The 21,576-nt window shown below is 37.0% G+C and overlaps 1 protein-coding gene across 7 annotated transcripts in view; it reads right to left on the reverse strand.

The window, feature by feature from the left end:
* The window catches only part of CEP83 (centrosomal protein 83), a 151,579-nt gene that overhangs the window by 55,050 nt on the left and 74,953 nt on the right, over positions 1 to 21,576 (reverse strand). For 5 of the 7 annotated variants that reach the window (XM_023738581.1, XM_023738577.1, XM_023738580.1 and 2 more), the window contains exons 4-6: positions 20,812 to 20,859; positions 8,501 to 8,593; positions 5,321 to 5,452 (exon numbers count right to left, since the gene is read on the reverse strand). In XM_023738581.1, coding sequence (XP_023594349.1) covers positions 5,321 to 5,452; positions 8,501 to 8,593; positions 20,812 to 20,859 — 273 coding nt within the window. The remainder of the gene's footprint in view (positions 1 to 5,320; positions 5,453 to 8,500; positions 8,594 to 20,811; positions 20,860 to 21,576) is intronic. The other 2 variants (XM_004384208.2, XM_023738582.1) reach the window with 1 other exon arrangement.

Raw genomic sequence — 21,576 nt, forward strand, 5'->3', positions numbered from 1 at the left:
GGTAGGTTCAAACCACCAACCACCCTTTCAGTTAACAGCCAAGCGCTTAACTTTTGTGCCACCAGGGCTCCTTCTCCATAATAGTTATAAGACAACTACAATCATGTGTTTCATATTGGGTAAGTTGTGGTAGTTTCTGCCTTTCAAGGAATTGAACCATTTTATCTAAGTTGTCAAATTTATGTGTGTAGCACTGTTCAAAGGTTCTTTTGTTATCCTTCTAATGCTGCAGGGTCTGTAGTGATAGCCCTGTTTCTCTCTAATATACGTAATTTGTACCTTCTCTTTTTTTTTTTTGGTCAGTCTTGCTAGATGTTTGTCAATTTTATTGATCTTTTAAAGAACCTACCCTTTGTTTCCTTGATTTTTCTATTGTTTTTCAGTTTTCAATTTCAATGATTTCAGCTCTTAATTATTTCCCTTGTTTGCTTTCTTTAGATTTATTTTGCTCTTCTTTGTCTGAGACAGATTCCTGAGATGCGCTTAGATGATTCATTTGAGACTTTTCCTCTTTTTTAATGTATGTATTTACTGCTATACTAAATTTCCCTTTCAGTACTGCTTTAGCTGTGTCCCAAACATTTTGATATATTACATTTTCATTTAGGTTCACATATTTTTTATTTCCCTGGAAATTTCCTCTTTAACCCATGAATTATTTAGAAGTATGTCATTCTGTTTCCAGGTGTTGAAGATTTTCCTACTATCTTTCTGTTACTGACTACGTGTTTGATTCTATTATGGTTGGAGAACACTCTATGTCTTAGGAGTCTCTAGAGAAGCAGAACCAGTAAGATATATACACAGATGTAGATTTAAAAAAAAAACAAAAAAAACTCATTGCCATTAAGTTGATCCCAACTCATGGCAACCCCATGTGTTAAAGAGTAGAATTGCTCCATAGGGTTTTCTTGGCTGAAATCTTTACAGAGGCAGATCACCAGGCCTTTCTTTCACAGCGCTGCTGGGTGGATTCAAACCACCAAACTTTAGGTTAGTACCAAAAAAACCCCAAACCGTTGCCATTGAGATGATTCTAACTCACAACTGTCCTACAGGGATCCCAACAAGTGGCTGGTGGATTTGAGCTGCCGACCTTTTGGTTAGCAGCCAATCTCTTAACCATTACACCACCAGGGCTCCAAAACCAAACCAAACCCGTTGCTGTCGAGTCAAGTCCGACTCATAGTGACCCTACAGGACAGAGCAGAATTGCCCCCACAGGGTTTCCAAAGAGCGGCTGGTAGATTTGAACTGCCAACCTTTTGGTTAGCAGCTGAGCTCTTATCTGCTGCGCCACCAGGGCTCCAGTTAGGTTAGTAGTACAGAGCAAACTGTTTACACCACCAATAAACCAAACTCACTGCCATGGTGTCGATTCAACTCATAGTGACCCTAAAGGACAGTAAAACTGATCACAGGGTTTTCAAGGCTGCAATCATTACAGAAGCAGACTGCCACCTCTTCTTCCTGCAGAGCAGCTGGTGGGTTTGAAATGCCAACCTTTGTGTTAGCAGCCTTTGTGTTAGCAGCCAAGTGCTTAACCACTGTGCACCAGAGCTCCTTACGCCACCAACAGCTACCATTTACTGAAGGCTTACTATGTGCCAGGCACTTGTCTAAGCACTTTAGATTTTAGTTTATTAAATCCTAACAACACTCCATGAAGTAGGTGCTATTATTAACATTATCTCACAGATTAGGATATCTGTGCAGTTCTGACACACATAGAAATTAAGTCAGTTCCAAAGCTCACACTAAATAAATACATAAACATTTTAAAATATTTATTTTAGATGTAAAAAGTTTGCAGGAACCCTGATGGCACAGTGGTCAAGTGCTCAACTGCTAAACTGCATTCTGGCACAGGAAACTGTAATAAAGTTTAATAAAGAAAGAAACTGAATAAAGAATTAAACATTCACAAAGCCCTTCTAAAAGGCTGCCAAAATCAATCCCAGAGAATTCCAGGTGTGAGGTAATTAAATTGTAATTTGGGAGACTTCTGTCTCTTGTATGTGGTTCACAGTAATCTCAGAAGAGTGCAGGTTGGAGAATCTGGAACACTTTAGATAAAGGAACCATCTAGACCTGAAGAAGCACTCCAGATTAGAACTTCCCAGGATAAAAAGGAAGTGTTTTGAGAGGTTTCATGGTGTCTACTAACACGCGTATCAGGATGAGAATCAAATCTAGAGGTACTTTATCAGCTTTGTGCTATCAGTGCTGTAAGAAAGAAACAGCATGTGATAACAGGGACCCAGAAAAGTTCTCCTTTATGCCATGGGAACTCTGGCTTTTTGCCTGCCCACAGTAACAAACCACAAAAGCCAAGGAAAAACTCAGTCAGTTTGAAGAGCATGATGGAAGAATATCAGTGACTTGTCATTATATATTGTTAATTTGATAGTTTTTCATATGATGCAGTGCTCCCTGCCTTTCTCCTGAGATCTTAATACCTCCCCAATGAACTACCCTTGCTTCTTTCACTCAGTCTACCAGCATAATTACCTATACCTAAACCTCCCTGTATTATTCCTCATTATTTTCAAAATAATATAAAATTAAAGTTCTAATAACAAAGAAAACAGAATAGTATCACTTTTGAATAATGTGTGTGTATAACTTCAGAATTTCATCTGTATAAAGCTTAATTACATTCTTAGAGAAAATGCATTGAGAAATCATGGCGTTATCTTTTTCATAAAATAAAGATATATTCTTTCATATATTGTTTTTTATTCAGAATATCATGAAAGAGATATGAATTCCTGGAGCACTTCTCAGGAAAACACTAGCAAAGTCTTCCTAAAGTATTTCCCTAAAAGCCAAAACACTAAAGAATGTTCAGTTATTTCTTCAATCTGTAGAAGTAAAAATGCACAAGCATGGCATGAGTCCTTAATTAATGCAAGAAATTCCAACTATTTTTATTACAACAAATTAATATATTTTATAGTAGTTGAAACTGTAGAATCTGATGATGGCAAGAGTAGGCTCTACCTTGACATTTTTCTGCTGTGCCCTGATTCACAATCACTTCATTGCATTTTACTGTTACTGTGTATAGAAACTAGAGTATAAAGATAAGTGATGGAACTAAAGCAAATGCTCAGTTATCCACTAATTAATAATGCTTCTGAAAAATCAACTGGGAAGTAGAAGGAAAAGAACTTCAATCTTATCAGAAAGTTTTACTTTTCTGGCTTCTACTAATTATGACTTCTTAGTTAGCAGCTTATCTTCAGATTCCTTAAGAATGTTATAAGAGATTCCAATTATGAAAATTAATGATGCTATTGACCCTTTAAAAATTTTAATGAATAGCATTTGGTCTTTCACAGGTGAAAAAATAGATTAGTCATCAGATTTAAAATGCAGTTTCCTTCTTTAAGAAAACAAAACTAAGAAACCAGAGATTACAAATAATTGTTACCAGATAAACATCATCATTAGATTTTAAAAGCAAAGTATAAAATAAACCACCACTTTATTTATAGTAACTTCCCAGTAAACCAAAAAACCCACTGTCATCGAGTCAATTCCGACTCATAGCGACACCCGAGGACAGAGCAGAACTGCCCCGTAGGGTTTCCAAGGAGCAGCTGATGGATTCAAATTGTGTCCTTTGGTTAGCAGCCAAACACTTAACCATGTGCTCTTCATTTTAGGCTGGAGATCTTCATAATTCCTATTTTCCACAACAAAATGCTTTACGTGTGGTTCCTTTAAGTCTGTCATAATTCAGATTCACAGTCTTTTATAATCATATTAGTATAGATCAACTGACCTCTTGACAAAATTACAGTTGTTGGATGGCCCCTAATTAGAGGGACAACTTCAAATCACTGGTAATTTCAAACTTAAAACTCTAGGCTAGGAGTTGGGATACCTGAGTTCTACCATTAACTTGGCTGCTGACTTTCTGTAAGTCTGAGCAAGTCACTTATCCTACACCTCAGTTTCATCATTTAAAAATGGAGAAAATAAATACAGTCCTGCCCATCTCACTACTGTAACACAAGTGAGATAATATATAAAGCGTTTAAAACTCTAAAGAATTTTAAAAATGAAAAAGTCTATTACACATATAGTTTACTGGTACTATATTGTTAATAGAAAGTCAGTGGTTAAAGCGCTGGGCTGCTAACCAAAAGGCCCGCTGTCTAAACTCACCAGCCACTCCACGAGAGAAAGGTGTGGCAGTCTGACTCTGAAAGATCACAGCTTTGGAAACCCTATGGGGCAGTTCTACTCTGTCCTATAGGGTCATTATGAGTCAGAATTTTTTTTTGGTGGGGAGGGTGATTTATATTGTTAACAGACTCAAATGATCCAAAGTTCATACAGCTTCTTACATATTAATCACAGAATAGTTTACTCACTGATGAAAATAAATCAGTCTGATCCAAATAACAATTTTAGTTTTTATTAGATGCCTAGAACACTATACGTATTTAGTAACTGTTAAAAGAAGGTAAGTAGATTTTAAGGCTTAATTTCAAATAAAGATAATACAATAAATAATATGGGTATATTTGTATATAGTGTGTATCACACAGCTAGATACTAAGCTATTTTTTAAAAACTTTAAACTTGAATTAGATTTCTGATTTGAATACAGAAGGATAAAATTGGTATTTCTCTCTTTCCATCCTGAAAAATCATCGAAAAGCAACATGATGAAAAACAAAAACATAATAAGCTCCACTGCTGGCAAAACTAGGAGACAAACCACAAAATAAGTAGAACGGCTGCCAAAAGCAATGGAGATAGAGTAGGAGTGAATGAAGTAGGCCACAGATAAAGAACATTGCAGTAGCAGGTGTCAAAAAGAACAAAGTACACTTACGAAGGTGATGGGCACACCCTAAGGTATAAACTCCTTGTTTATATCAGTGGAAAGAAGATGCATAGGCTGGCAACTAGAGCTCTCCTGGATGTGGTTTGGTTCCAAGAAGCAGAGGGGGAAGTGCTAAATAAAGAATCACACAGACAAACTATATTTGCAAAGAGAAGTCTGTCTCCGTGGCTATGGCAGAAAGGAGACTCTGCAAGAAGGAAATCCCTACAGTTGCCCATCTCCATTGGCTGGGGCAAAAAAAGGAAGAAAGAAATAGAAAAGTCTAACAGCCAAAACAGAACATTCACAAGAAAAATGTTGCCACAGAGCAGATGCAATTTGTGACAAATACTTCACAACTAATTAATAAAACTTGATGATGCAATCAACTCTAATTTGGGACTTACAAAAATATATAATCTTGAAATTTTATTGACTGGAACGATAATGACTAGATTAGTATAATCAATCACTCACCTCTGACTCATATTTTATTTTTCCTTCTTCTAAAATACGTCCAAATTCTTCTTTCTGGTGTTCAAATTCTGATTTGAGAAATGTATGTTCATAACGAAGCTTATTATATTCAGCTCTATACTTTTCCACTTCCTAAATTAAAAGCAGATTGCAGTTTTTCACAAATGTATAAATGAAATCTAGTTACTCCAAAAAACCACTTTTGCAAATAAAATTTTAAATTATAACAACAGCCACTCTAAATAAATAAACAAATTTCACAGGAACATAAATGAACCTTGGAAAAGTTCTCATGACAACTATCCTACATACAGAATTAGTATATTCCTGAGAAGGTGCCAATACAACAAATTACTATTCAGGTAACCTTATGTCTTCACTGAATCATGTTAAATAAAAATGTACAGTATGCCAAAAGTTTTGACCTCTGGGCTTAATAAAATAATATTTAAGAATGCAGCACACCTTTCCAAATAATATAGTCAGATGAAAAAAATAATTTTATAATAAAGTATGAACTACCTCCCTAAAAGTTGGACCAGATTAATTCAAAGTAGATAAAAAATTATTTTAATATTTAGTATAGTAACTTAAGTTTCAATTAAATATTACAACAATAGTTGAACTCAACACATCAGCCTGAATAACATACGGAGCACCAACTCTCTTGACTAACAGGGATCACATACAATCCCTGGGGTGCTCGGATCCTGCTTCCTAACACTCTACAAAAGTTGCTGACATTCTGAATACTCAAAACGACCTGGGCAATAGAGCAGAAAGATGCAGGAGAGAAGGTGTGATGGTTAAGATTGTGTGTTACCTTGGCTGGGCCATGGTTCTTAGTGTTTATATGTGATCAGTCCATGACAGAATCTGCTGTGAGTAGTCAATCAGTTGAAAGGGAGTTTCCTTGGGGGTGTGGCCTGCATCCAAATATAAGCAGACGTTCTGGCTTTTTGCTCACACTGGATCCTATGGCTGCCTCCTGTCCGGTTCTCGAGACTTGAGCTATCAGCTTATCTGCCAATCTTGGGATTCACTGATTTTCACAGCCTGTGAGCAAGAGCCCTGTTCTCTGACTGGCCAATCTTGGGTTCACCAGCCTGTGGCTATGTGAATCGAGAGAAGCCTCTATCCTGATCCACAAACTTGGGACGTTCCAGCCTCTACAATCGCATGAGCCGTTTCCTTGATATAAATCTCTCTCTATATATATTTATACGCTTTACCGGTTTTGCTTCTCTAGAGAAACCCAGCCTAAGACAAAGAGTATTTTCAATATGCATCAGAAATTAGGTAATGAGGAAAGCATGTCTCCTGAAATACTCAGGCCCCTGTAATTTTCAGTTCAAAGATTTCTCTTCGAGGCCAGTTTACAAACTGGGAAAATGGGTTTCATGATTTCATTAGAAACCTACTTTGTTTTGATTTTTTTTCTTTTATTTAATCTTTTTACTTAGCTTGATCATCTACCTTGGCTATGAATAAATTGCCACAATAAAGGATATTCAAAATATATTACCAACCCAGTAAGCCACTATAAAAGAGGTATTCCATAATTGTTTCGTACAATGGCAACATCACGAGACTACAGCTTCCCAAAGGAGTTCATCTGAAACGGACAATACTCAATTGTATGTACAAGGCCTGGTATATTTGTCAAATAAGGTAACATACATAAAACGTCTAGCATAGTACCTAATATACTTAATATTTACAATCTTTTCCTGTACCCGTAATAAACATTTAGACATATTATACCAACATTTCTTATTAGGAGACTGGTCTCAACCTGAAGTAAAACTAAAAAATTTTTACATAAAATTCTTTCCTTCACTCAACAAATATTCACTGAGAAACTACTATATGCCAGGAACTGTTCTAGAAAATTCATTCTTTCACTCAACAAATATTAACTGAGAAACTACTACATGCCAGGAGCTGCTCTATGAACTTTGGATGTAACAGCAAAACAGATAAAGGTTCCACCTGTCATAGAGCTTACTTTCTAAAGGGAACAAAACAGAAAAGAAACAATAAACACTAATATGTAAGTAAGTTGTATAGCATATGAGATGATAAGTACCAGAGAAAAGATAAAAAATTAGAGCAAGGCAGGGGAGAATCCAGAGGTCTAAGCAGTGATAAAAAGACAAGCTGCAGTATTAAATTAGGGCAGAGGGGAAGGTCAAAGTCGGCCTCAGTGAGAAGGTGACATTTTCTTTTTTTCTTTTTTTTGTTGTTGTACTTTAGATGAAGGTTTACAGAACAAACTAGATTCTCATTAAACAATTAGTGCACATATTGTTTTGTGACATTTGTTAACAACCCCACAACATGTCAACACTCTCCTTCTCGACCTTGGGTTCCCCATTACCATCCTTCCTGTCCCCTCCTGCCTTCTAGTCCTTGCCTCTGGGCTGGTGTGCCCATTTAGTCTCGTTTTGTTTTATGGGCCTGTCTAATCTTTAGATGAACGGTGAACCTCAGGAGTGACTTCATTACTGAGCTAAAAGGGTGTCCGGGGGCCATACTCTCGGGGTTTCTCCAGTCTCTGTCAGGCCAGTAAGTCTGGTCTTTTTTTGTGAGTTAGAATTTTGTTCTACATTCTTCTCTAGCTCTGTCCAGGACCCTCTATTGTGACCCCTGTCAGAGCAGTCAGTGGTGGCTGTGGCAGTTGTAGGGAAGTTGACATTTTAGCAAAGACTTAAAAGAGATGAGGAAGTTAGCCAAGCAGCATCTGAAGGAAGAGTGTTTAAGGCACAAGTAACAGAGCAAAAAGTCTTTAACTGCCCCATTACCAACAAATCAAAGAAACATCAAGGAGTCCAATGTGGATGGAGGATAAACAACAAAAACCCACTGCCATCAAGTTGATTCCAACTCATAGTGACCCTACAGGACAGAGTAGAACTGCCCCATAGGGTTTCCAGGAGCACCTGGTGGATTTGAACAGACAATCTTCTGGTCAGCAGCCATAGCTCTTAACCACTACATCACCAGGGTTTCTAGCTGGAGGAAAGGAGATCAGAAAAGTGATGGGGCTCAGAGGCCACTATTAGGACTGAGAAAGAACGGGAGATACTGCAGGGTGTTTGAGCAGGAAAACAATGCTTTTCATAAAGCCTTACAGTCACATGAAAATAAATGCATGGCTTTTCTAAATGAATTACTTACTTCATCTAGATTCCGAAAACGCTCTCTCATTGGAGTTTCTAATTCTTGTTGTATTTGGGCTCTTAACAATTCCAGTTTTTGTGGAGTTAATACCTAATATGTAGAGAAACAGAAACAATCCTAAATACGAAATCACAAATATTAAAATCAAGAATTTGCAAATTTTAAAGCCACCCTCCTAACTATAAAAATGGAATTCAATTCATATTTGTATTCTCAATAAAGCTAATTTTACAGTAATCACTATATAAATAGAACTATAATTTGAAACAATACTTTAAGAACATTACTTTTGGGATCTAAGAGATGCCAAAAAGTTCATTAACATGAAGTAAGGATAGTCACTGATTATTGTTATTGTTAGGAATAACAATGTTGGCAGCCAAAGCTATCATGCTGAACACAATGGCTGATATTCTAGTTATTTCTAAAGCAAGCAAAATAAAGATGCAACAATTTAGTTGACCAAAGAGAATTCTTTAGACTTATTCTCAAACAGGAAAAGCTAATGTAATATATGCTAATATAGGCTCATTTCCATTATTCTCTTTTATAGAACTCATATTTCAATTAGTAACAGAATATTTATGTAAGCTCCTTATGGGCAGACATAATCTTCATTCACCACTGTATCTCCAACACTTGGCACCAGTGTCTAGTACATAGGAGACACTCAATTATTATTTCTTAAATGAATGAGTGAATAGATGAAAAACACAAATGAACAAATACTGGTTGTAGATAACTCCTCTGCCGTGACACCAGAAGAATCCTGATGTAAAGGGAGAAAAATGTGGAAAAATATTACAAATTCTCAAGGGAATCTAGACTTTCTGGAGCGAATGAGGCTGGATACCTCAAAAAATACTTCCTGAAATAATATATGACTTTAAATGTTAAACCAAAACTATTCCTTGAAGTCTTCATTAAACAAAAAAATAGTTTATCTTAACTAGTAAAGTATGTCTGCTTTGAGTTTGTGCTCTTTTAAAGAATTATCTATGTGAGAACAAATTGATGAAGGCAATTCAAAAAGTTGGATGGAAAGCTTAGGGGGCAGTGAGTTTAATATAACGGTGGCTTAACATATGGAAAACGATAGCGAGAATGGTAGCACAACTTGAAGAACGTAATCAATGCCACTGAATTGTACATGTAGAAACTGTTAAAACAGTATATTTTTGGCTGGGTATACACTCACCAAAAACAAATAAGTCAACACTGAATGTAGAAAAGTCTACAGTTTATAGTTATATTAATTAATCTCTATGAAAATTGAGAATAATGTTCAGTTTAATTCATTCATCAACATTCCAAATACTTTACTGAACACCTACTATATATAAAGCATTGTACACTGTACTATAATATACATAACACACTGTTCTAGGCATGTAATATAAACTAACCTATTTAAGACACACAATACTCCTACAATATAGTTACATTATTATCTCCTTTATACAAAAGCTGAGATACAAAAAGAGACTTTCTAAAGACCACAAAGACTCACATAAAGTATCTCTCTCCCCATGAGAACTTCAAACTCTGATAGGAAAAACAACTCATATACACAAATAATTATAAGAATGGGAAAATGTAAAAATATTTTTAAGAATAAACAAATTTTACTAATTTTCTTTTTTTTTAATTTAAAGCCCACCTCTGGTCTGTCAGTTTGGCGTACTGTGGTGGCTTGCATGGTGCTGTGATGCTAGAAACTATGCCACCAGTACTTCAAATACCAGCAGGGTCACCCATGGTGGACAGGTTTCAGTTGAGCTTCCAGACTAAGACAAACTAGGAAAAAGGACTTGGCAATCTACTTCTAAAAAGAAACTGACCAGTGAAAACCTTGTCAATAGGAGAGAAACACTGATATAAAGCCGGAAAATGAGTCCCTCAGGATGGAAGGCACTCAAAATACGACTGGGGAAGAGCTGCCTTCTCAAAGTAGAATCGACCTTAATGACATAGATGGACTCAAGCTTTCAGGATCTTCGCTTGCTGACGTGGCATGACTTAAAATGAGAAGAAACGGCTGCAAACATCCATTAATAATCGGAATGTGGAACATAGGAAGTATGAATCCAGGAAAATTGAAGTTGACAAAAATGAAATGCATAAAACACCAATATCCTAGGCATTAGCGAGTTGAAATGGACCGGTACTGGCCATTTTGCTTTGAACAATCATATGGTCTACTATGCCAGGAATGACAAGTTGAAGAGGAATGGCATCACGTTCATCACCAAAAAGAACACTTCAAGATCTATCCTGGAGTACAATGCTGTCAGTGCTAGCATTAATATCTATATGCCTACAAGGACGACCAGTTAATACGACTACTATTCATATTTAATCATCAACCACTAATGTCAAAGACGAAGATTTTTACCAACTTCTGCAGTATGAATTTGATCAAATATGAAATCAAGATGCAGTGATAATTACTGGTGACTGGAATGCAAAAGGTGGAAATAAAAAGGAAGGATCGGTAGTTGGAAAAAACAGCCTTAGTGATAAAAATGGTATTGGAAATCACATGATAGAATTTTACAAGACCAATGGAAATATCTTTTTTCAACAACATAAATGAGGACTATAAACATGGACTTTGCCAGATGGAAGACACTGGAATTGAATTGACTATATCTGTGGAAAGAGACTATGGAGCAGCTCAATATAATCAGAACAACGCCAGGGGTTGACTGAGGTTCAGACCATCAACTGATCCTTATGCATCCTCAACTTGAAGCAGAAGAAGATTAAAAAATGTCCACGAGAGCCAAAGTATCACATTCAGTATATGCCACATGAATTTAGAGACCACCTAAAGAACAGATTTTATCCACTGAACACTAATGAACGAAGACGACACGAGCTGCGGGATGACATCAAACACTTCATACATGAAGAAAGCAAAAGGTCATTAAAAAGACAGGAAAGAAAGAAAAGATCAAAATTGATTTCAGAAGAGACTCTGAAACTTGCTCTTGAACATAGAGTAGCTAAGGCAAATGGAAGAAATAATGAAAAGAGCTGACTAGAGATTTCCAACAGTGGCTTGAGAATACAAAGTAAAGTATTATAATGAAATGTGCAAAGGCCTAGAATTAGAAAGCGAAGAACATAATTGGCATTTCCCAGGCTGAAAGAACTGAAGAAAAAATTCAAGTCTCAAGTTGCAGTAGGCAAAACACTGAATGATGCCGGAGACATCAAAAGAAGATGGAAGCAATATAGAGTCACTGTACCAAAAAGAATTGGTCACACTCAACTATTTGAGGAGGTAGCCTATGATCACAAACCAATGGCACCGAAGGAAGAAGCCAAAGCTGCACTGAAGGCACTGGTGAAAAACAAGGCTCCAGGAATTGTCGGAACACCAATTGAGATGTATCAATAAACAAATGCAGTGCTGGAAGTGCTTACCGTCTATGCCAAGAAATGTGGAAGACAGTTACCTGACCAGTCAACTGGAAGAGATCCATATCTGGGCCCATTCCAAAGATGATCCAACAGAATGTGGAAATTATCAAATAATATCATTAGAATCACCCGCAAGTAAAATTTTGCTGAAGATCATTCAAAAGCAGTTGCAGCTGTATATTAACAGGGAGCTGCCAGAAGTTCAAGCCAGATTCAGAAGAGGACATGGAACGAGGGATATCATTGCTGATGTCAGATGGATCTTGGCTGAAAGCAGAGAATACCAGAAAGATGTTTACCTGTGTTTTATTGACTATGCAAAGGCATTTGACTGTGTGGATAATAAAAATTATGGATAACATTGAGAAGAATGGCAATTCCAGAACACTTAATTGTGCTTGTGCGGAACCTGTTCATAGATCAAGAGGCAGTCATTCAAACAGAACAAGGGGATACTGCAGTTTAAAATCAGGGAAGGCGTGTGTCAGGGTTGTATCCTTTCACCGTACTTCTTTAATCTATATACTGAGCAAATAAACTGAGAAGCTTAACTATGTGAAGAAGAACGAGGAATCAGGACTGCAGGAATACTCAGTAGCAACCTGTGTTATGCAAATGATACAACCTTGCTTTCTGAAAGTGAAGAGGACTTGAAGCACTTACTGATGAAGATCAAACACCACAACCTTTGGTATGGCCTACACTTCCACATAAAGAAAACAAAAATCTTCACAACTAGACCAATAAGCAACATCATGGTAAAAAGAGAAAAGACTGAAGTTGTCAAGGATTTATTTTACTTGGATCCATAATCAACGCCCATGAAAGCAGCAGTCAAGAAATCAAAAGATGCACTGCATTCGGCAAATTTGCTGCAAAAGACCTTGTTAAAGTGTTAAAAAGCAAAGATGTCACTTTAAGGACTAAGGTGTGCCTGATCCAAGACATGGAGTTTTTGATCGCCTCAAATGCATGTGAAAGCGTGACAATGAATAAGGAAGACCAAAGAAGAATTGACGCCTTTGAATTATGGTGTTGGCAAAGAATACTGAATAAGCCATGGACTGCCGAAAGAAAGAACAAATCTGTCTTGGAAGATGTACAGCCAGAATGCTCCTTATAAGTGAAGATGGTGAAACTTCGTCTCACACGCTTTGGACATGTTATCAGGAGGGATCAGTCCCTGGAGAAGGACATCATGCTTGGTAAAGTAGGGGGTCAGTGAAAAAGAGGAAGATCCTCAACGAGATGGACTGACACAGTGGCTGCAACAGTGGGCTCAAGCATAACAACGATCATGAGATGGCACAGGACTGGGCAATGTTTCAATCTATTGTACATAGATAGGGTCGCAATGAGTTGAAATCCACTCAATGGCACCTAACAACAACAGCATAATGTAATTTATTTACTCTATGGCAAGCTACATAATCTCAATAAGACTCATTTTGTTATATGTAATAGCAGAAAAACACACCCAATTCACAGGCTTTTTATAGAGATTAAATTAAATAATATATGTATAAGAAAAATAATCAGAGGGGTTGATGAGGAGAACAGTGTAGCTATAACAAGCCTGGCTCGGACAGAGATGATAATTATTGATGCTTGGTGATGGGTACATGGGGATTAATTACACTTCTCTATACCTCTGTACATGATTAAGAGTTCCATAAAAAAACTTAATTAGGAATCACAGAACTTCCACTTCTGGCCAAGATGGAGTAATAGAGACCAGATTTACTCTCCCACCTGAAACAAATTAAAAAAACAGACAAAATTTAAGCAAGTTTTCAAGATACTGGACATAAAGAAACAAAAGAGAAAGACCCCCCGTGACATGGAAAACAAAGTAAGCTTTAAGAGACTTTCCTAATCATGGCACAAGAAGGAATACCAAGGCAGAGTCCGGTATTGAGAAGACAGAACTGAGAATACAGGGAAATCAAGGTGGCTAGAATCACACAACAGAGTAACGTAAAAGAGGGTGGCACAGAAAGAGAACTATGAAGATCTGCAAAAGGTCTCTCTTGAGTGTTCAGCAGAATACTGATCAGCACGTGTGTGTTAGGAAACTACCTGAGACCAGGAAAAGAACCACTTGAAAAGATTAGAGGGAAGAATAATCAACACTTACACTGTAATTGTTGTCACGTGCTGTTGACTCGATTTTAACTCACGGCAACTCTATGCGACAAAGCAGAACTGACCCACAGGGTTTTCTAGGCTGTAACCTTTACGGGAGCAGATCACCAGGTATTTCTCCTGCAGAGCCACTGGGTAGATTCAAACCTCCAACATTTAGGTTAGCAGCCGAGCGCTTATTGGTTGTGCCACCAGGGCTCCTTCAGCACTTAAACAGGGCTGTGAACAGTTCCTGTTCCCAAAAGCCAGATTAAAAAATTTCATAATTCTCTAGAGAAATGGGTAGAGTACTCAGAATGGTCTTGCTTCAGCAGTGGGATATAACTGGTGCTACACTAAACATGCTCAGCTGCTAACCGAAAGGTTGGCAGTTTGAGCCCACTCGGTAGCTCCATGGGAGAAAGAATCGGCAGTCTGCTGCCATAAAGATTACAGCCAAGAAAACCCTATAGGGCAGTTCTACATTGTCACATGGGGTCACTATGATTCAAAATCAACTCAATGGCACATAACAATACTAAACACTACTCTGGTCCGACTTAACAAATCTTAAAAGCAAGACTCAGAAAGACCAAAGTGTTCCAAGTAACTTTATTGTGCCCCAGAACAAAGCTCAAAAATATTTATTGAAATACAAATCTATTTAGCAGTCAACAAAATAAAAGTCATAATGTCTAGTATTCAATCAAAAAGTATCAGGCATGCAAAGAAATAGAAAAATACTACACATCATGAATAGAAAAGAAACTTATCAATGAAAACTCACACAAAAGTAGCACAGATGTTCAAATTAGCAGACAAAGACATTAAAACAATTACTATACCTGAATTCTATACATTCAAAAAACTGGGGAAAAACTGAACATGTAAAGTAGAGACAAGAAAGACAAGAATTTAACTTCTAGTGATAAAAACTACAATTTCTGAGATGCAAAAACACTGTATGGGATTAATGGTAGATTAGACATTGCAGAAGAATATATTAGTGAACTTGAAGACATGGCAACAGACAGTAACAAAAAATAAAAGAGGCATGTTTTTGTGAGGCGCCATCAAGTCAGTTCAGACTCATAGCGACCCTACGTACAACAGAACAAAACACTGCCCAGTCCTGCGCCACCCTCATAAATCATTGTTATGCTTAAGTCCATTGTTGCAGCTACTGTGTCAACCATCTCACTGAGGGTCTTCCTCTCTTTCACTGATCCTCTACTTTACCAAGCATGATGTCCTTCTCCAGAGACTGGTCCCTCCTTGTAACATGTTCAAGGTATGTGAGATGAAGTCTTGCCATCCTTGCTTCTAAGCAGCATTCTGGCTGTACTTCTTCTAAGACAGATTTGTTCATTTCTTTTGGCAATCCGTGGTATGTTCAATAGTCTTCGCCAATGCTATAATTCAAAGGTGTCATTCTTCTTCCATCTTCCTTATTCATTGTCCAGCTTTCACATGCGTTTGAGGCAACTGAAAACACCACGTCTTGGATCAGGCACACCTTAGTCCTTAAAGTGACATCTTTGCTTTTCAACACTTTAAAGAAGTCTTTTGCAGCAAATTTGTCCAATGCAACACGTAGTTTCATTTCTTGACTGCTGCTTCCATGGGCACTGATTGTGCATCCAAGTAAAATGAAATCCTTGACAACTTCAATCTTTTCTCTGTTTATCATGATGTTGCTTATTGGTCCAGTTGGGAGGATTTTTGTTTTCTTTACGTCGAGGTGTAGGCCATAAAACACAGGTGAACATCTTTCTGGCATTCTCTGCTTTCAGCCAAGATTCACCTGACATCAACAACGATATCCCTCATTCCATGTCCTTTTCTGAATCCGGCTTGAATTTCTGGCAGTTCCCTGTCGACGTACTTCTGCAGCCGCTTTTGAATGCTCATCAGCAAAATTTTACTTGTATGTGATATTAATGATATTTTTCAATAATTTCCACATTTGGTTGGATCACCTTTCTTGGGAACAGACATAAATATGGATCTCTTCCAGTTGGTTGGCCAGCTAGCTGTCTTCCAAATTGCTTGGCATAGACAAGTGAGTACTTCCAGCGTTGCATCTGCTCGTTGAAAACATCTCAGTTGGTATTCTGTCAACTCCTGGAGCCCTGTTTTTCACCAATGCCTTCAATGCAGCTTCAACTTCATCCTTTAGTACCATCTGTTCTTGATCATATGCTACCTCCTGAAATGGGTGAATATCAACCAATTCTTCTGGTACAGTTTGACTCTGTGTATTTCTTCCAACTTCTTTTAATGATTCCTGCGTCATTCAATATTTTACCTGTAGAATCCTTCTATATTGAAACTCGAGGCTTGAATTTTTTCTTCAGTTCCTTCAGCTTGAGATATGTCAAATGTGTTCTTTCCTTTTAATTTTCTAACTCCAGGTCTTTGCACATTTCATTAAAATATTTTACTTTGTCTTCTCGAGCCACCCTTTGAAATATTCTGTTCAACTCTTTTACTTTATCATTTCTTCCTTTTACTTTAGCTACTCTACATGCAAGAGCAACTTTCAGAGTCTCCTATGGTATCTACAGCCTTATGAAATGTATTTTTTAAATAATAAGCCTTGAAAGTTAAAACTACTCCTTGATGCATGGACTGCAGAATGGATCTTGTGTTAGCACACATAAAAACAACATTAATCTCCTTGGGCATCTCCATCAGATGTCTGGTGACCAGGCACACTGTCAATGAGCAGTAATATTTTTTTTTCTCATTCAGAAATTTATACACAAATTGTTTTGTTACATTGGTTGCAATCCTCACCATGTGTCAGCACTCTCCCTCTTTACCTTTACACCCTGGGTTACCCATGTCCATTCACTCAGGTTTCCTGTCCTTTCCTGCCTTCTTGTCTTTGCTTTTGGGCAGGTATTGCATATTAGGTCCCCTATACTTGATTCAACTAAGAAGCACATTCCTCACATGTTATTGTTTGTTTTACAAGCCTGTCTAATCTTTGGCTGAAAGGAAGACTTCAGGAGTGGCTTCAGTTCTGAGTTACCAGGGTGTCCAGGGGCCACAGTCTTGGGGATTCCTGCAGTCTCTGTAAGATCAGTTAAGTCTGGTCTTTTCTGTGAATTTTAATTTTGTTCTACATTTTTCTTCTGCTCTGTCCAGAACCCTCAGTGATCCCTCTCAGAGCAGTTGGTGGTGGTAGCCAGGCATCATCTAGTTCTGTGCTCAGGCTGGTGGAGGCTGTAGTTTATGCAGTCGATTAGTCCTTTGGACTCAACGAGCAGTAATATTTTGAAAGAAATCTTTTTTTTCTGAGTCTTGGGTCTCAACAGTGGGCTTAAAATATTCAGTAATCCATGTTGTAAACAGTTGTGCTCTCATCTAGGCTTTGTTGTTCCATTTATAGAGCAGAGGCAAAGTAGATTTAGCATAATTCTTAAGGACCCTAGGATTTTCGGAATGGTAAATAAGCATTGGCTTCAACTTAAAGTCACCAGCTGCATTATCCCTTAACACGAGAGTCAGCCTGTTCTTTGAAGCTTTGAAGCCAGGCACTGACTTCTCCTCTCTAGCTATGAAAGTCCTAGATGGCGTATTCTTCCAATATAAGGCTGTTTCCTCTACAATGAAAATCTGTTGTTTAGTGTAGCCACCTTCATCAATTATCTTAGCTAAATCTTTTGGATAACTTGTTGCAACTACATCAGCACTTGCTACTTCATCTTGTACTTTTATGTTATGGAGATGGCTTCTTTCCTTAAACCTTATGACCCAACCTCTGCTAGCTTCAAACTTTCTTCTACAGCTTCCTCACCTCTCTCAGCCTTCATAGAATTGAAGAGGGTTCACGCCTTGCTCTAGATTAGGCTTTGGCTTAAGGGAATGTTGTAGTTGGTTTGATCTTCTATCCAGACCATAAAACTTTCTTCGTATCAGCAATAAGCCTGTTTTGCTTTCTTATCATTCGTGTGCTCACTGGAGTAGCACTTCTAATTTCCTTCAAGAACTTTTCCTTTGCATTCACAACTTGTCTAACTGTTTGGCACAAGAGGCCTAGCTTTCAGCCTATCTCGGCTTTCAACATGACTTCCTCACCAAGCTTAATCATTTCTAGCTTTTGATTTAAAGTGAAAGATATGCAACTCTTTCTTTCACTTGAACACTTAGAGGCCACTGTAGGGCTATTAACTGGCCTAGTTTCAACGTTGTCATGTTTCAGGGAATAGGGAGGCCCGTGGAGAAGGAGAGAGACATGGGAATGGCCGGTCAGTGGAGTAGTCAGAACATACACAACATTTATTAATTAAGTTCACCATCGTACACTGGCACAGTTCGTGGCACCCCAAAACAATTTTAATAGTAACATCAGTGATCACTGATCACAAATCACCATAACAGATGTAACAATAATGAAAAAGTCTGAAGTATTCCAAGAATTACCAAAATGTGACACAGAGACACTAAGTGAGTACATGCTGTTGGAAAAATGGCGCCGACAGACTTGCTCGACGCAGGGTTGCCACAAACCTTCAACTTGTAAAAACTGCAGTATCTACAAAGCGCAATAAAGCGAAGCACATAAAACAAGGTACACGTGAACAGAGGGGGAAAAAAGACTAAAAATAAATAAACAGAACATTAGTGAGCTATGGGAGAACTTTAAGTGGCCTAATATATGTATAACTGAAGTCCCCAAAGGAGAGGAATATTTTGAGAATGTCCAACATTTTTCTAAATTTGATGAAAACTATAAACCCACAGACCCAAGAAGTCAATAAACCCCAACCACCAGAAACATGAAGAAAATTACAAAGGCATGTTAATCAAATTGATCAAAACCAGCCACTGAGAAAACAGTAAGAGCAGTCAAGGGAAAAAAGACATACTACATACAGAGAACAAAGATGACAGCAGACTTCTTATGTGAAACATTGTAAGTAAGAAGACAGTGGATGAAGAGCATCTTAAAAGGCACTGGGCAGGGGGGATAACTGTCAACCTAGAATTCAATACGCAGCGAAAATATTTCTTATAAAAAACACAAACATTTTTTCAGGCCTACAAAAGCTAAAAAAAAAAAAACTCTCACCAGCAGACCTGCACTACAAGAAATGTTTTTTGTTTTTTTTTTTAAATTCCTTAAGACAGAAGGAAAATGGAAGTGATATCAGATGGAATACGGACCTATACAAAGGAATGAAGAACACTGAAAGTGGTAACTACATGGGTGTTTGAGATTTCTTTCTTATTAAGTCCCTTTAAGAGATAACTGACACTTAAAAATAACCAAAATCAAGTGTGGAATTTATGGCACTGCTGGGCAGAAAGAAGTTATATTCTAAACTGTAAAGGTAAATATGTATGCTATAAATACTAAAGCAATTTTTAAAATAACACAGAGTTATAGATAATAAACCAACAAGGGGATAAATTAGAATCATAAAAAAAAAATCTAAAAGAAAGTTTTAAAAAAGAGGGGAAAAAAAAACAAAGAACAGATGGGACTAACAGAAAACAAATATGAAGGAAGTAGATTTAAGTCTAACTCTATTAATAACCACAATAAGGGTAAAAGGCCCCAATTAAATGGTAAGGACTGTTAGAATAAATTACAAAGGAATATACAGTATATTCTTTAAAGAACATACAAACATGTATTGAGTATCTATCAGCTGATGAATGAATCAATCATATAAATCTTAAACCCCATAAATCTTAATAAAATCTGCAAGTAAAAATCTGTAAGAACAATGTCATACCTACTTCTAACTATTAAACTCAAATATTCAAATCATCAAAAATGTAACTAATATCACTAACAATTTGTGTAGAAACTGTCAAACAGAAACCTAATTTGCTGTGGAAACTTTCACTGAAAACACAATAAAATATTATTAAATATATATGTCCATTCAAATCATCAAGACCATCGACAATCCAGATATATTAAATAACTATTATTTCTAGTTAAACTCATAAATATTTACTTTTTTTGGCGGGGGGCGGGGGGAGTGGGAGGAAACTACCTATTGGGAACATCCTGGGTTAAAGATGCATTATAATCATTTGCCTCCTCTACAATTGTATACACTGAAAATGTTGGCACTGAGTACATGTAAGATCCTCTTTTATCAAAGAAGGATTCAGTTTGGTTCACATGCTCTGAGAACTTAATGTTAGAAGTTTCATTATTTAGAACAATGAAATATAGACAGAAACACAGAGTATTACCTAGTTACCTCTAGTTAAACCCAGAACTAAATTAACCACAATATATCATTTTTAACATATTGATTACTGAGGTCTTATTAAATATGAAAAACTGGAAAGACTTAAAGAAATTTCTTAGGTCGCTTCTTTGCAGAGATAACCCCTATCCACTCACGTCCAACCCACTCTTTTCTTCAAAAATCATGACTAAAAGAGTAAGAATCATATTTTATCAATTATGTTGATCTTTATATTTGGGTGCTTTATATTATTTCTAATATTTACAAATGTTTACAATTGTTGGAGCCCTGGTGGCAGAGTGGTTAAAAGTCCAACTGCTAACCAAAAGGTTGGCAGCTGGAATCTACCAGCCACTCCTTGGAAACTCTATGGGGCAGTTCTACTCTGTCCTATAGGGTCACTACGAGTTGGAAATGACTCGACGGTAATAGGTTTGGTTTGGTTTTGGTTTTTACAAGTGTTATGCTTATTTTGCACATTAAAAAATCAACATTTACTTCTAAGAGGAAAAAAAATAGTTTGAGGAAGCTTACCGTCAAGGGCTCTGTTTTGTCAAGATGATTAATCTTCTGAAAACTCTGCTACAAATAATAAGCAGAAGGCACAGAGCTAAGCAAACAGAAATTTGCTGACCTATGCTCACTACCTACCCTGCCTGTATAGCTGAAGCAGCTGTGCAATATCCACATAGCTCCTAAATATTATATGTTATGTTACTCCACAGGTACATCTTGGAAACAACAGTGACTTAAATCCTATAATGATATACTTCTCACCACTGGCCTCGGTCTTCTAATAGCAGACAAGGATCTAGGGATCTTCTGATCAATGAGGTCTCCGACAGTCTCTAACTAGAGGATTTTTTTATCTCCTAGGAATCTTCTTAAAAACAAGCAGGTACAAAACATCTGCCTATTTTTCCCTCTCTGTCTGTCAAAGCACACGCACACCAAAGGCAGGATTAGAGGACTTTTCCCATCCCATTTTAGGAGAAATTATGTCCTTGTCTTAGACGTCTTATAAAATATTGCCACTATTTGTATGAAGAGAAAATTACAAGAATTCTTTTTCATACAATAATCTATGTGCAATTACCTATTCAATCTACAAAAATAAATTTTAACACCCCAACATTTGCCATATTAATAATATAAAATAGGCCAATCTTTAATTTTTTTAAATTTAAGAGAGAAAATATTGCTGCAGGAAAATTTTTTTAATATATTCATGACTGCAACTAGGCTTCTCTGAGCTTCCTAGCGGACAAAATAAAATGGGAAATATGTGGTGTTACATAG

The sequence above is a fragment of the Trichechus manatus genome, unplaced genomic scaffold (assembly GCF_000243295.1).
Source record: "Trichechus manatus latirostris isolate Lorelei unplaced genomic scaffold, TriManLat1.0 scaffold00119, whole genome shotgun sequence".
NCBI classification, from domain to species: Eukaryota; Metazoa; Chordata; class Mammalia; order Sirenia; family Trichechidae; genus Trichechus; species Trichechus manatus.